General features: G+C 42.4%; 1 protein-coding gene across 1 annotated transcript; it reads left to right on the top strand.

Annotated features, from left to right (window-relative positions):
- Positions 1-3,663: 3,663 nt before the first annotated feature.
- On the top strand, positions 3,664-14,791 carry LOC147436208 (uncharacterized). Its single transcript, XM_086487839.1, has 4 exons — positions 3,664-3,807; positions 11,305-11,384; positions 11,516-11,549; positions 14,386-14,791. The coding sequence occupies exons 1-4, from the start codon at positions 3,664-3,666 to the stop codon at positions 14,596-14,598; spliced, it is 471 nt and encodes a 156-aa protein (XP_086343965.1). The 3' UTR covers positions 14,599-14,791.
- Positions 14,792-15,429: the final 638 nt, after the last annotated feature.

The raw sequence follows: 15,429 nt of genomic DNA, 5'->3' as shown, positions 1-15,429 counted from the left end.
TAAGCCAACTAAACTTGCAGACGAGTGCATAGAAAAATGCGAGGCTTTGCTCTCTCAAATGGGTTTTCATGGTGGTCAAGTGCATCTAAAAAAAGATCCCACTCTTTCAAAAGGAACCGGTGATGTTTTGCAAGATGTTTCAATGGGTGGAGCAAAACCCAGAAGATTTTTGAGTAACCATGACAACAAACAAGTTGATGCTATGTGGAACTGCTGGAAGGATCTTTGTGTTATAACAACCAATGTCAAAAGTAGACCAGATGTAGCCAACAAACGCATGGAAGTGTGGAAGAAGCTCGACAGATTTTTGAAAGTTTTGAGACAACAAGTTAGCTGTGCTACTTATGTAGATGACTTTAAAAAGACAATAAAGCTTTTAATAACTGCTATTACAGATGCTTGGGGAGCAAAAGACATCACATATTACTTGGTGAGTATTCAATTACTTTCTAAAGTCTGGATAGTATTTTACTTTGCATCCTATTGAGTTCAACTAACTTTTTTTTTATTTTTAGCATATTATGTATCTGCATGGACCATATTTTGCAAAACAAGGACCCCTTGCAACATGGAATACTCAGGGAATGGAAAAATCTCACTATCAAGCGAGGACTTCTTTTTTCAAATGTACGAGAAAGGGAGGTGGACAAAGAAGGAGCAATGCACTAAAGGAATTATTCAATTGGTTCTATAAGAGGCAATTACAACGGATGAGATCAAACAACCATGCTGCTCAACCACAGATCTGAGATTAATGCTTCACTTTGAAACATTGTACTTCTTTCTAAAGAGATCCAAATTCAAAAAAGATATTTTGGTGCAAAAAATTGTCAAATTTACATCAGTTTTTGATTTTTTTTATATCTCCAGGCATGTCACCCCTATATCTCAAAAACTTTCTTCTTTTATAGCCCCCAAGAAGGTTGACATTTGTCTCCTCAGCTGCTGCTGCATAGCTAGAGTAGCAAAGAAAGTATCCTGCTCTTGAGGCATTGAATCCTGCAGCATATCCAAACATTCGAAGTGCTGCTGCTCTCTCAAGTAGCATAATCTTGTTTGCATTGATTTGAAGGGGAGTGTACCCTAAAAACCGTGACAATATCTTCAGTGCAAACATTGGCAACTCAGGATCTTCAGAATACTGCATGTGGAAAGCACAGAAGGTGGCACTATCCAATGTAGGCATGTAGTGCATGAGAGAGGAGGCATCCCTTCTTGAAGAGCCCTCTATTGCTTTCCCTCTAGAGCCTTTAGCTCTCCCAAGAAAATTGTCTTTGTCAAGGAGTTCAATCTGCAAAACAAGACAATGAGTAATTAAAACTAACTTGGAAAAAAAGAAAGATTTCAGTAGGGAGATCACCTTTTGCAATTCATCTTCGGCAATGAATTTTTCTTGAAAGAGATTGCATGATCCGGTCATCTCTCTTATGTCAACTTCCTTTCCAATTTTTTCCAGCTTTAAGTCTCTGCCAAAAGATTGGATGCTAAGCTCAACAAGCCTCTTCTCAAAATCCTCATCTTTGAGGGAAGGTTTTTCCTCTTCCACTCTTCTTATGCATAGAGCAAGTGCATCAGGAGCAGGCAAAAAATCTTTATTGGATGTATGAAGATCAAGTGCCAAAAACTCCTCTTTTGACTCTTCTTCTGTGTCAATAAAATCTTTGGCCACCTCAGAAGCTTCAGAAATGGTTGCAATACAATAATCCTCCCTCATATTAAGCAAACACTGGATATGATGGAGAGGAATATACTCTTTCCCATTGATAAAGAAGTAGGGAAGGTTTGGAATAGTAAGGGAAGCTTCAGATACCTCTACCTCATCTGTTGGCTCATCAATGACAGTACTAGCTCTAAATTGAGCGACATAAAAATTTGCACTCTCCTGCTCCTCAGCTGCAACATCAACCTCCTCCTCTTCTAGAATTTCACTTTTCTCAAGCTGCAAAACTGTGGAAACATTTTTATTTGTTGCCTCATCTGTATCTTTCACTTCATCAGCTTTGCCTTGCATGTCAACTTTAAGGAACAAAAAGAAAAGAAAAGCAACTTCTTTTGGAACAAGGTTACAAGGTTTCAAATGTAATTGACAAGAAATGGTGGGTGGACAAACAAAGGAAGTCTTCTTAGAAAATCTTCCAAACCTCCTTGTTACTTTGCTCTTTTCAATTGAGTTTGTAGTATATTCGGTTAGATGACAATACGCCTTCCCATCTAAAACCAAACACTTGCCTTCAACTGCTTCTTCAAACTCTTTGAATTCTTCTGCCAAGAAGTCTTTCAAATGGTCTAGCAAAGCTGCAAGATCAAACACAGGATTGAATATTTCATATGCTTTGGTGTACACCTCCATGTCACCACCATCCATCACAGCCACCAATAGTTTTTCACTTGGACTCCTCCAAAATCTCCTCCCGGCCTTTCATCATAGTAGAGGAAAAGTCGACAGGTGAAGCTAGGTACAAGTGCCAATGTACCACACCAAAACGAAACCAGACCACGCGATAGGCGCTTGATCCAAGCTCCGGAAATGCCTCCTTGCGCGTCGTGCGGGACAAAACCACACAAACACCAAACGTACCAAACGACGCGATAGACGTTGGACCTGGCCTTTGGAATTGCTTCCCTGCGCGTCGTGCGGGACAAAGCCAACCAAAACCGTAAAACAACACCAAACGACGCGATAGGCGTTCGACCCAACCTTTGGAACTTTTTCCCTGCGCGTCGTACGTGACAAGGCAAACAAAAAGCGATAGCGTCCACCAATGTGCAAATTGCAAAGATAAGATTGTGCGAGGCGAAAGGACTACACAAAAATAGATAATATCTCGCGTCGTATGCGACAAGTGAACGTGGACCATTTTAAAATTCGAGACCAAGCTATATATATATCCGATATATGACCGTTAGTGACACATGTTAGCCATGCACACGTGCCACATGTCATGCGTACAACGGTCGTTGTACGGACGGTTTTATGTATAAACACTTGTCACGTGCTCATTTTGTGCTTTCTCCTATAGTTGACATTCGCGTCATGTCGTCTTCAACTACCCGTACACTTGTCATCCGTCCACTAAGCCAAACCAAGTTTCCTCTCATCGACGCGACCGGAACTGTTGGGCATGTGGGCGCACTTTCTACTTTCTACCGCTTCCTAAGCGTCCCTTACGACGTGATTGGCGCAAGTCCCAGAGTCTCGGTGAACCCCTCATCGCGTCGTGCGGGAGGTCGACACTTCATAAAAATTTGACCTCGCATACGATGCTCTATACCATTTCCAACGGTGTTTGTGTGCCTTCTACAGCGTTGTGGTAGTCTCTACCTCCAAATATTCATGGCTTCCCATATGATGCGATAAGAGTATGTTGCAACTTCTGGGTGGGGCTCTCATCGCGTCGTGCGGGGCTTCTCGGCTTAAAGATTTCACCTCGCATACGGCGCGATATGGCGATGTTCTAGGGTGTGGTTGCGCCCTCTATCGCGTCGTACAGGAAGTTCTGCGATATTCTTTTCGCACGTTCCTGTGGTCACATACGACGCTTTCCACAGCTTTTGTCAGCCTTCTATCGCGTCGTGTTATCCTTCTCATCACACACGGCGCGATAGAAACATCTTGAAGGTTGTGGCCTACCCCTCTGTCGCGTGGTGTGTTCTTGTACCCAAATGGCCAGGACTAAGCAAACTGCAAGGAAGGTCTACCAAGCCCCAACCGATCCAGAAGTAGGTGATGCTGAGAAAGATGCAGAGAAAGCACCCCCTCCACAACCTCGTGAGAGGGCCAATGCCAGAAAGAGATTGAATTATCAGGTGAAGTCCCTAAGAAAAATAAGGAAGGCACAAAAGTCTACTTGTCTACTAATTCCAAAGCTCTCTTTCATGAGGGTTGTGAAAGAGATATCTCATAGACTTGTAAGCATGATGAATATCAAAACTTTTGTCTCGGTGAGGTGGCAATCTCAAGCTGTGATGTGCCTTCAGGAAGCTGCTGAGGATTTTCTCATAGACTTTATGAATGATAGCTACATTGCAGCTGCATTTGCTCACAGGGTCACACTTATGAGCAAAGATTTTGTGCTTGTGTCAAGGCTAAGGTACAAGTTTGATAAGGCTCTTGAGCTCATTCCTAGTGAGGATCTTAGAGCCTTCCAAATTTTAAACATCCCTCCTTCCAGGCAGCAGAAAGATTCTGGGGTTGTCATTGAGGATGTTACACATGAATACGAGACAAGAAAGTATCAGGATATTAAAGCAGTTGAGGAAGTTGAGAGGGAGCAAGACATGATATCCGAGGACGCTATCCTTAAAGAGAAAGCTGAAATTTTAAGAGCATCCAACTCTCTTCTTTATGAAAAAGTCACAGGCCAAATGGTGGTGGATGTTTCCTTGTTTGGAGATACTGAGGCATATTTGCACATATTCCCTCAAGACACAAGTATGCTTGTAAATCCCAACATTGAGCTTGGTGACACTGTGCTCTATATCTCTCTCAGGTGTGTTGCTTTGCTAATTATTATAATGTGCATGTGCATGGCAGACAGGCACAAGGGGCTCATTGTGGCTTGTGTTTCCTTTTCCAGGTGTCTTATGAGGGATCTTCCAGAGGCTCTAGCTATGCAAATTGCCATACTTGACCCTCTAGTGACATAGTGCCTTTTCAACAAGCAAGGAACCCTTTCAAGTTTTTTTGATGATTTTAACATGCTGACTTGCAATTACATATTATACCCCTATGTTGAAGGGTAATTCTTAACTCCTTACATGTTATTTTTAACATTTTGTGGTATTCTTAGCTAATTTGTTTTTTATTTTGTAGAGGACATTGGAGTCTTATTATCTTCAATCTTTTGGAGAAAGATATTATATTTATGAATTCATTGTCAAGTATCCATGGGAAAAGTAAACTGTAAGTATGAAGCATAATCTATGCTTGATGATGGCCCATTGTTTTCTATTAGTAGCTTTTTGATTCAATGTCTTCTTGCAGTGCTGCCAAACTTATTGTTGGTCACCTGAGTACCACAAACAAGGATTACAATATAGAAGCTTTCAAGTACTACAATCAAAAAGTGCCTTTACAGACAGACTCAACATCTTGTGGATGGAGGGTGCTTGCAAATGCATGGAGATATCTTGAGTCAAGGTGCCGGATGACTACACTCACTGTAAGTGTGGTTCATGTATTTATTTTGATGTTTTATGTATGTATGTCATGTCCTTTAGTTCCTTTTTCTATTTTTTTCAGTTGCATGACTATCCAGAGTCTTGGGTCATGTGGGTGAGAGAGAAGGCTGTTTCTATGGTTTTGGAAAGATCAATAAATCCAAATGATCCAGATTCTCCTTTGCCACCAAAGAAAGGTAGAGCCACCAAAGGTTTGGATGCAAAGAAAATGGATCAAAAGAAGAAAAGTCCTGCAAAGATCCATACAAAGAAAAAGGATCACAAGAAGAGTCCTACCAAGGTGAAGAGTCCTGTCAAGGGGAAGAGTCCCAAGAAGAAGATCCCTGCCAAGGGGAAGAGTCCTACCAAAAAGAAGAGTTCTGCCAAGGGGAAGAGTCCCACTAAGAAGACTGCCAAGGGGAAGAGTCCCACTGAGAGCCCTGCAAAAAAAAGAGCAGATACAAAGGGCCATCCATTCCACTCACCATTGAAATTCAAGGTTCAAAAGCGTCGTACACTTAAGAACAATAAGGGGGAGGCACCTAGCTCACCTTTCAAGCTACCATTTATGTTGTCAAAGAAAGCTGCCAAATCACCCAAGACAGCTAGTCCTAAGGAGCCCAAAGCACCAACCCCTGCCAAGTCACCCGTGCCAAGCCCTAAGGGGTCCAAAGCACCAACCCCTGCCAAGTCACCACCACCACCCACTCCTGAACTTTCACCCCCTTCTGAACACAAAAGGAAAAGGGTCTCTGAGGATGCAGAATCCTCTCAGGCAAAAAGAAAAGTGGAATTTCATGATTGAATAGTCCACAAAAGCTATGTACACTTTTGTTCATTTTGTCCATATGAACATATATCTATACCCTTTGGTGATTCATAATTTTGTACTTCAAATACTTAATACCAACTGTCGATTCTTAAATGTGTATCATGATGTCATGCAAGTTTAAAACAACATAAGTAGAGAAAAGATAAATATATTTGCAAAATGATTACAATATTGAACTTTTTTTTTCAAGTCCTTGCAAGTGGCTCAAATACAACTCTTTTTGGGGGAAGGCATGTGATGCAAGAGGTTGAATTCTCCATCCTTGTGCTCACCACAATTTCATCCATTTTGAATCTATACTCGGGAGATGTTTCATCAAGAAACTCAAGAGATTCTCTAACATCATTTAGTCTCCAATTTGTTGTTACTATCAGGCTTCTATACTCGGTGTGTGGATGTACTGTGACCTTTAGTTCAAACTCTGGACAATTTTCCTCAAAGTCGAGAGGAACCCAGCTACCTAATTTGCTTCTGCATCTCCTATAGTCGTAGCCCAGAACTAATGATTGACGACATAGTTGATATGAGATACATAGAATTTGAGGTTACTCTACAACTAATATTGTCACCAATATGGAAAGTTTCTTTGGTGCTCCATCTGTCTCCAAGAACATTATCAAGTTCATTCATAGAAAGTCTTCTATTAAGCCACATCGTCTTTGTCCTCTGCAAATCCATTATTTTGAAACATGCCACAAAGACATGTATAGGCAAGAACCATTGAACTTTAATCGTTCTTGATATCCTGCCTGGAGACATAGCTTTAAGGATGTCTTCTTTGATCTTGGATTTGAAGCTTGATATAGTACATGCATCAGGAGCTTCCTAATCAAGTGAGCTTATGGTGGGAACGAGTAACTGATGTAGTTCTCCATATGCACCTTCTCGTGATGGAACTTTGTATTCTGCAAAATAGACAAACAAATCCATTGTTTTGTAAAAGGAAGGTGGCTTGTCAGCATACATAGCATCTGCAATCCCTTTATGCATTGCTTTGAACGTCCCACTCAGACTCTTCACAGGCTGCCATTCCACAGCTGTTGAAGGAAATATATCTGGAATGGAATCAAAAATTTAGAAAAACAATGGGATAATGAAAAAAATTCACTGTATCAAATAGTTTTTTTTTGTACTTACAGTAAGAATGCAGTGTGGGATGTTCTTCCCAGTCTAACACCATATCCTTGGCCATGTACACATGTTGAACCTTAGCTAGCCAGCCATTGTCGGTCACTTTGAAAGCAAGAACACGACCTTTCCAATGGTTTTTTACTTTATCGCGTTTAGTTCTCTTCACTCTGTGTACACCTTTGCATGAAGGAAGCATTGTTACCCAGTCATTCACACGAAAAGATATGGACTTCCAAAGACCATCCTCTCTAACGTTATGAAAGTCACAAGAAGTTATGTTATGTGAAGGGCGACGTGCAAAAGATGCCATGGAAACTCAGAGATTAGAGAAGAAAGAAAGTATACACGGAAACTAGAGAAACTAAAACCTCTCACAAACTAAAGAGCGAGAAAGGTATACGTTTGAAAAAAGTAGGTGATTTATCATTAATGCTCTTGTTTTGAGAGCCTTCTGACATAGATTTCGTATCTTTTGACAACGCTTTTGTGAAATATAAAATAGAATAAAAGACGAGACTTCATTGCTTTGAGCCGCAAATTTAATGAGCTCTCTCGCCGAAAGCACCTAAATATAGCAGTTTCAGCCTTGTGATCAAAACATTTAGCGGTTCTCCGTCAAAATAGGACCACCAAAACCCACAATAGAGGAGACAAGAGTGCCATACTTTTGTATACGTGTCAAATAACTATTGGACTATTCCTTAATCCTTAGATTAACAAACAGCCCTTTTTGAGTCGTTTTTGGCCCTAATGAAGCACCCAAATTGACATTGATCTTTGGACTCCGTTATGCGTAATAGAGTTGGCAAGCCTACAAACCATCAATGTCTAAACTAGATGCTTTGTGCACTTGAGAGTATCGTGCCCAACATTGGCATGGCGAGGAAGCTTTGAACTATTTTGACGAGATGCAAAGGGAAAAGAGCATCTCTTGAGAACTTTTGGTGCACTCTGAAGTGTACCACATTTAACAAACATGTCCACAAAGGCATTGCCAAGCACGACATCTTTTATCAATAGCCCCTGACTAACAATATTAATGTGAATTTTTATGCCTATATCAACGTCTTGCGTAGATCCACATGCCTTCAAGATGCACGCATGCATAGGTGATAGCGTCTGGAGAGAGGCCCTCGCTTTGCACCCACTAAAAATAGCCTAGAGCTTTTTGGACCTGCCCCCTATTGGGCATATCCTACACAAGAGACGATATCCCGCACAAGAGACCCACATTTGGCATACATATCAACCAAGTCATTGCTCAACACACCAATTTTTTGTAAAAGCCTTTGAATAAAAATATCACAGTGAGCTTATCTAGAATGCGTTGGCTGCTGTTGTCCCCCCCCCCCCCCCCCCCCCCCCCCCCCCCCCCCCTCTTCCCCCCCCGCTCCAGCCTCTCGTGCTACCCCCCTCGCTCCACCCCCTCCTCTTGCACACACGTGCTCCATCCCCCTTTCTCCAGCCCTCCCCCCTCTCGTGCTTCTCCCTTGCCACCTCCCCCCCTCGCTCTGCCCCTCCCGATCGCTATCATCCTGATTGCCACTCCCCCCCTTCATGCATTGTCTCCCCCCCCCCCCCCTTGTTCCTTTCGCTGCCACCTCTCCCCTTGAAGGCGTCTCTTGACCTGCTCCAAAGGGTTTGGTCTCCTAACATTGCTTGTCAAGGCTTCTTGAGAGGGTCGTCTCCTTTCGTCTCTCGTTCCTACACAACAATAGACACAGATGGAGGCTCACGCTCCACCCCAGAGGGACTCTCAAGAAACCCCTCGCCCAACCTTGCAAAGCCCACCATCCGACTTGCTCTTTCGAGGAATGGGAATGGAGAGAGCTTTTGGAGGGAGATTTCGAGGGAGCATTTTGTAAGCCTTTATTTCAGTAGGATAAAGCTTTCCATGCCCTCTATGGAGAGAGCTTTTTGGAGGGATCTTTCTTTGTTATCTCCCTATCCAATTGAACCTTGAAACTAACATGTACACCATAAAAATAATGGTTTGAACATAGGGGAAGGAGAAGAAGACACAAGAAGGACCTTTTTTTGCTGTACGACGATAGTTGAACGCACGAAGAAAATCTTCATTTGTCACGTTGCCTTGATGGATAAACATATTGTGGTTTAAATCCAAGCAAAAGTAGTGAAGGAAGATGAAGTAAAAATGCTTGCAAGCTATATATGGTTTGTTTTGTGCCACTCATTCTGCAAAGTCTCTACATGTAAACATCGTCTATTTACAATATGAAATTTATACCTTTCCTCCCGTACTTGCGAAGAAGATGTCTCCACCATGAATTTTTCATGCATGACTGCCTTCACGATAATGTGCTGCACAATCCGGGCTTCCATAGTTACTACCGATTCAATTCTTTTGGAGGTTGAGTTGATACTCCTGGTCGATAGCGCACATTGCTGGTTTTCGTAATTGCAGTCTTCTTCACTATAAGCCTCCTGTCTCTAATGCCAACAACTCTAAAGCAGCCATGTTTGTCCCTTTTCCACTAGCCATATATTGGGGACTCTTGTAAGGCATTGAGTGATTGTGTTATAGATCTGCCACATGTGATTGTGTTCTATCTTCCTCTTTTCCTTGGTTTTCTCTCTCTATCTCCTCTCATTCTCCTTTGTATCTCTCTCTATCTCTATAACCCTCTCCCTCTATTTCTCTTTCTCTCTCTATCACTCTCCCTCTTTGCTATCTCTCTCTCTCTCTCTCTCTCTCTCTCTCTCTCTCTCTATTTTTCCCTCATCTCTCTACATGGGTCCCCCCCTCTCTCTTTTTCTATCTCTCTCCCTATTTTCCCCTCATCCCTCTCTCTCTCTCTCTCTCTCTCTCTCTCTCTCTCTCTCTATCCCTCTTAAGGGCTTTCCATCTTTTTGTAAATTTTTCTATAGCATAAATTTCTTATCCAAGTGAAAAATAGGAAATTGAGCGCTCACTTGCAACAGAAGCAAGTGAGAGAGAGCAGGATGGAGGGAGGGTGATCGAGAGGGAGAGAGAGTGATTGCCACGAGTTGTGGTTGAGTTCGCAAAAATCATGGTTTTGCAAGACAAGTGCTAGCACTTAGAGTGATATTGCACATGAGAGAGAGAGATAGACACTAGAAGAGAGAGAGAGAGAGAGAGAGAGAGAGAGAGAGAGAGACTCGATATGCATTTATGTGCTCCCTCTTTCTGTATTGCCCAAGTTTTTTCAAAAAAGGCTAGCGCTAGCGCTCAATGCGAGTATACACATGCATGTAGCGCAGGCTCATTATCTAGCTACGTCTGCCTCATACGAGTGTGGTGCATGCATGCAACATATGCTCATTATCTAATTACAATGTATAATATACATTAGCTGAGATTATGGCCGATGTGCGCTTTCTGAATAAAATTAGAGTTGTAGGCAAATCATACTGATTGTTGTACCGAATTAAGACATATTTCTTTTACTGATCTAAGAGGTTTGAATTATAAGTAGGCCTAGGTATTGTGAAAGTTACTCTCTGTGTGAGGGTATGATTCTAAAGACTAGTGGGTGTGATCGATAGAGAGAAGATTTGGGTGGGTTAAGGCAAATTAGGCGCTAAGGACGTGATGCATCCTCCGCCCTCTAATTATTCGCAGTGCTCTCTCTCCCCTATGCCACAAGCTGGGAGGGTTTGACCTGGCGGCTTGCCTAGAGATACCTCAAAGACTCTTCCGCTTGGTAGTTGGCAGTAGGCAGCGGGTGGACTCTTAGCAGGTGCCAGGCGGCGTTAGTGCTCAATGCAAGAGAGAGGTTTGAGAGGAGCTTTTTCAAAACAAAGACAAAGGCTAGCGCTCAGTGCGCGCGCGAGAGAGAGAGAGAGAGAGAGAGAGAGAGAGAGAGAGAGAGGGGGGCGAGTAGGTTGTACCAATCATTTTTAATATTACGCGAGGGAGAAGACTTCTAATGACAGTAAGGGAGAAGAGGTCTAACAAAAGCCTGTTCTACCTTGGATGCACATGGCGAAGGGCCAGAGAAAGGGTGGGTGGAAGCGGAAGAGGAAATCCGCATATTTTGTACATGAGAAGCGAATCCAAGAGAAACACTATTAATTCATTTAATGTGCAACTCGATCACCAGTTCCGCGTTGCGCTCACATGGTATACACTAACAACTGGTTGTTGAAATCCTCCTCAATGCGAGCTTGAATCTGATGCTCCTTTGTTTTATTGATAGGGCGAACGGCGAGCCTTTGATGATAATGCTATTGAGAATGGATCTTCTAACTATTATAATGGAGAATTGCATCGTCTAAGGTTTGTAGGAACTTGATCTGATCAATTCAATGATACGGGGAGAGGCTATCAACACCATAATATGATTTTGGCAATGTCCTCTCCTCAAAATACATGCTCTTCTCACGAATATTGGCCAAAATTGTCGGCAGCTTGCTAACTAACATTCAATCTGAACAGATTCAGGTAATCATGTGGTGATACTTGTTTCCTCTAGCCTCCTTGCCATTCTATTCTACCTTTTCAAGTCTCTCTCTCTCTCTCTCTCTCTCTCTCTCTTTGAATTTTTGTGAAACTTCTTTATCTTTATTGCGTGTTGTGTTGCTTGATTCAATCTGTGAGCCCCATCATGATGAGTGCTGGTAATGGGCCTGAGAGTGGGAATGTTGGTGAACCCTCCATTCTCATTCGACAGAGATACCAAAAAGCTGCTAATGTGATTCAAAAGAAAGGAAAGATATGCTATCTCTTTATCAATGATCTTGATGGTGGACCTAGTCACATTGGTTGAACAACATGATATACTCATATACAGTAGTTTTGTAATGCCCCTCATACCCTCTGACCTTGAAATTCGCAAGTGACGGCCAAGCGGAGTGCATGTGATTATTTGCCAAATTGGAAATTTGGAATTTGGCACCACTCCTCCGAAATTCCAAATGCTCATTCCATGCTAAACAGGCTTCTATTCGATGAAAACCCTTTCTCTGCTGACAGCATGGTCTATGGGCCCGGCTTCGTGCCATATAATGCATGGTCTGTGGGTCCGGTTGGCTTTGTTCCATAATACGATGATGATGTAGAACTGACGATGAGGATATCCACCTTTCTCCAGCCTTTTCTCTTCCCTGTTTGGCCTGTCGCTTTTCCTCTTTAGCCACATCTGAATACACATGTAGAGTGTTTTAAGTTTGGGTGCTAGTGCTTGCCAAAAAGCGTTGAAAGGAAGAGATAGAGACTGAATTTGCAAGAGGGGAGAAGATGGCTGGGAACTAGAGCTTAGGGGTGGGGTGCTAGGGATCATCTACGCCTGCTTGAGCTTACACATGGGCCCCGCGACCTCATAGTAGAGGCGTGCTTGGAAAAACATGACGTGGGGTACCTTATGTACTGTCGAGCACAACCACAACCCTCACAGATGTTGCAGCCAGCATCGGACAGTGGTGAAGCTCTTAACACCCCCTCTCAGCTTTAAGACGTGGAACCAATCCAAGAGAGCTGGAGTGAATGGTGACTGTGCTAGGAAAAAATCAGAGTCCAGTGTATTTTAACTGGCTAAAATTCTAAAATCACGGTTAGATTTTGAGCTAACCTTGTAGAAAATTGGAAATTTTCACAAGTTTTAGTGTAATTATCGGCAAAAGCTTCACACTTTGCCCTAAAAATCGAGAGGATTTCAAGTTTTCCCTTATTTTCTTATGTTAGGAAAACTGTATTTTTCTAGATTTGAATGGTGAATGTCTTTTGAGGAAGATGTTGTCTCCATGGCAACAAAAGATGTACGGATGTGGATGAAACAATGGCAATGGGTACACAACTTCTCATCTCCGATGGTGGACAATACTAGTAGCAACTTTCTATCTTCGTGAGCAACCGTGGATGTGCAAGGGAGTAGAAGGGATCATTTAAGGAAGAAGAGAGCACAGAGGATGGACTTTTAACAATGCAAAGGTACAAAAAAGGGAGGGCAAGCTGGCAAAAAGGTTAGAAAGATAAAATAGGGAGTGACCCAAAACGTTGGCTCTCGCCGATGATGACCAAGGTCCAAAACTAATGATACAAGGGGTGGTCGCCTCCCCTCCCTATATAGAGACACAACCAGGTTGCCCGAACTCTTTGAAAAACCCACAACCAACAAATATCGAGAAAAACTAAAAAAAATGGAATCGGTCCGTAGGTTGCAAACTAGTGGCAGAGGGTTGGGGAAAAAAGATGTTCACTTGGGGCCACCAGGAGGCACAATATATGATATTGCCACCAATACAAGGTGGGTAAAATGACGGTGGAAACATGCCAAAAACAAGAAAACTACCTCACATAGGTTAGGTACACATCTATGGTCATCCCTTGGGAGATACTTCTGCAATGGGTACTAACAACTCTGCCAGGATTGGCTAGGAAACGGGGGAAACGTGGCCTATATAAAGGCATGATATGCTTTGTTTTTAAAAAAATTCAAACTTTACATTTATCGCAGCTATCTTTTCTCTGTAAGTCTCTTTCTTTATCTTTCAAACCCCCCCCCCCCCCCCCCCCCCCCCCCCCCCCCCCCCCCCCCCCCCCCAAGATGGATAGGGACTAGCACTCAGGCAAGGGCATGCTATATATACAGATAGAGGGAGAGAAAACAAGACGGATGGAGGTAGATGTAGTGGGTGCTAGTGGCCGTTATTAAATTGGGTACTAGCGCTTGCAAAGGACAGTCGCAAGGGGGAGAGAGAGGTATGGGGGATGATGGGAGGGATGTGGAGAGCTAGAGAGATAGACGAGGATAGACGGGGAAATGGGGACTATATAAGGGCATGCTAGGCAATGTTTTTGAAACAATTCAAACTTTACAACTATTGCGGCTATCTAATTGACATTAACTCTCTCTCTATCTCTCAAACACACACAACAATGCATCAAGGTTATTGGGCGCTAACGCTTAGGCAAAGACGTGGTAAATATGGGAGAGGGAAAGAGAGAGAGTGGGAGGAATAAAGAATCGTAAGAGAGAAAGAAGGGCAAGGGGCTATGTGCATAGATATAATGGTGGGGAGAGAGAGAAAGAGAGAGGGGGAGGAATTAAGATAGATAGATAAATAGAGAGAGAGAGAGAGAGAGAGAGAGAGAGAGAGAGAGTTGAAGATGGTGAGAGATAGAACTAGGGGGGTATAGAGATCTAGTGAGAGGGATGGTGGGAGTTAGAGAGAGATAGAGAGAGAGTGTGTGGAGTTGAATAGAGAGCAAGGTAGAATTCGACGCCCACTGTCTCTAAATAATGTTTTTCTGCATGCTTTGACATATGATTGTTGTGCAGAGGGTACAGAACGTGGGATTTGTATGGAAATTGGTCGTGCAATATATAAATGAGAACGACATTGTCGTTCAGTACAGAGGAGAATGTGGAGTGTTGGGTTTGTTGGGGAGCCAGATGGGCCACATGATGCCAATATTTGAGAGTAATGAGGAGTTCTCCACCAAACTATTCACTGTTTTGGAAATGCAAGCCCGTCGACAGAGAGAGATGTAGGATGAGACAAGAGACATGCAGATGAGGTAGACCGTGCCTTGAAGGCAACATCTCTTTTGGAACCACATCCAAACATTATGGAGTTAGATCCATCAACCCATGACTTAGAGTAGATAATTCAAACAAAACCTCACATTACATGGACAATGATAATTTTTGTATACTATTGTAGACGATCATTTTTAACGTTTTTTTGAACAAAGAGATGTGCTTATTCTTAAGTAGTTTGATCTTGTATATAAGTGGATTTTTTCTATTCCTGTATGTCTATCCGTGAGCTGTGAGAAAGATATATGGACCATCTATTCTTGTACTTAAAGTGGATTTTACGCATTCTTGTAACTCTTTTCATAAACTTGTAGTCATTGTGGCTGTCCTTTCTTAGTAGTTGAGCACTCACTCCGTGGTTCGTCCTATCTCATCTAATCTCTCTCTCTTTTTGCCTCTCTCTCCCTCTCTGCATTGAGGACATAAGACTTGCTCTTCTTTTCGATGAATAACATTTTGAGCTTGTGGTTTCCTTTAAACACTAGTGTCAGATGTTTAAGACACCCTATTTGGATAGTAATAAAGTAGGGTTATATGACCTTACCCTAAGTCAATGTGGACATAAGACTTGCTCTTCTTTTCGATGAATAACATTTTGAGTTTGTGGTTTTCTTTAAACACTAGTGTCAGATGTTTAAGACACCCTATTGGATAGCAATAAAGCAGGGTTAGATGACCTTACCCTATGTTTGTGTGGAGAATTAAAATTGGAGAAATTACTAAAACAACAATTGCAAATGGAGCATGAAGGGTCTTACTGACACTCACACCTGCTGCAACACT

Source organism: Adiantum capillus-veneris, chromosome 18, assembly GCF_014529385.1.
Source record: "Adiantum capillus-veneris isolate H3 chromosome 18, ASM1452938v2, whole genome shotgun sequence".
NCBI classification, from domain to species: Eukaryota; Viridiplantae; Streptophyta; class Polypodiopsida; order Polypodiales; family Pteridaceae; genus Adiantum; species Adiantum capillus-veneris.
This window is presented reverse-complemented; position numbering and strand designations above follow the sequence as displayed.

Coding starts and splice junctions, on each gene's coding strand:
- LOC147436208 (XM_086487839.1), top strand. CDS start 3,664: ATGGCCAGGACTAAGCAAACTGCAAGGAAGGTCTACCAAGCCCCAACC. Junction 11,385..11,515: donor GGAGAATTGCATCGTCTAAG/GTTTGTAGGAAC, acceptor AATTGTCGGCAG/CTTGCTAACTAACATTCAAT. Junction 11,550..14,385: donor TTCAATCTGAACAGATTCAG/GTAATCATGTGG, acceptor ATTGTTGTGCAG/AGGGTACAGAACGTGGGATT.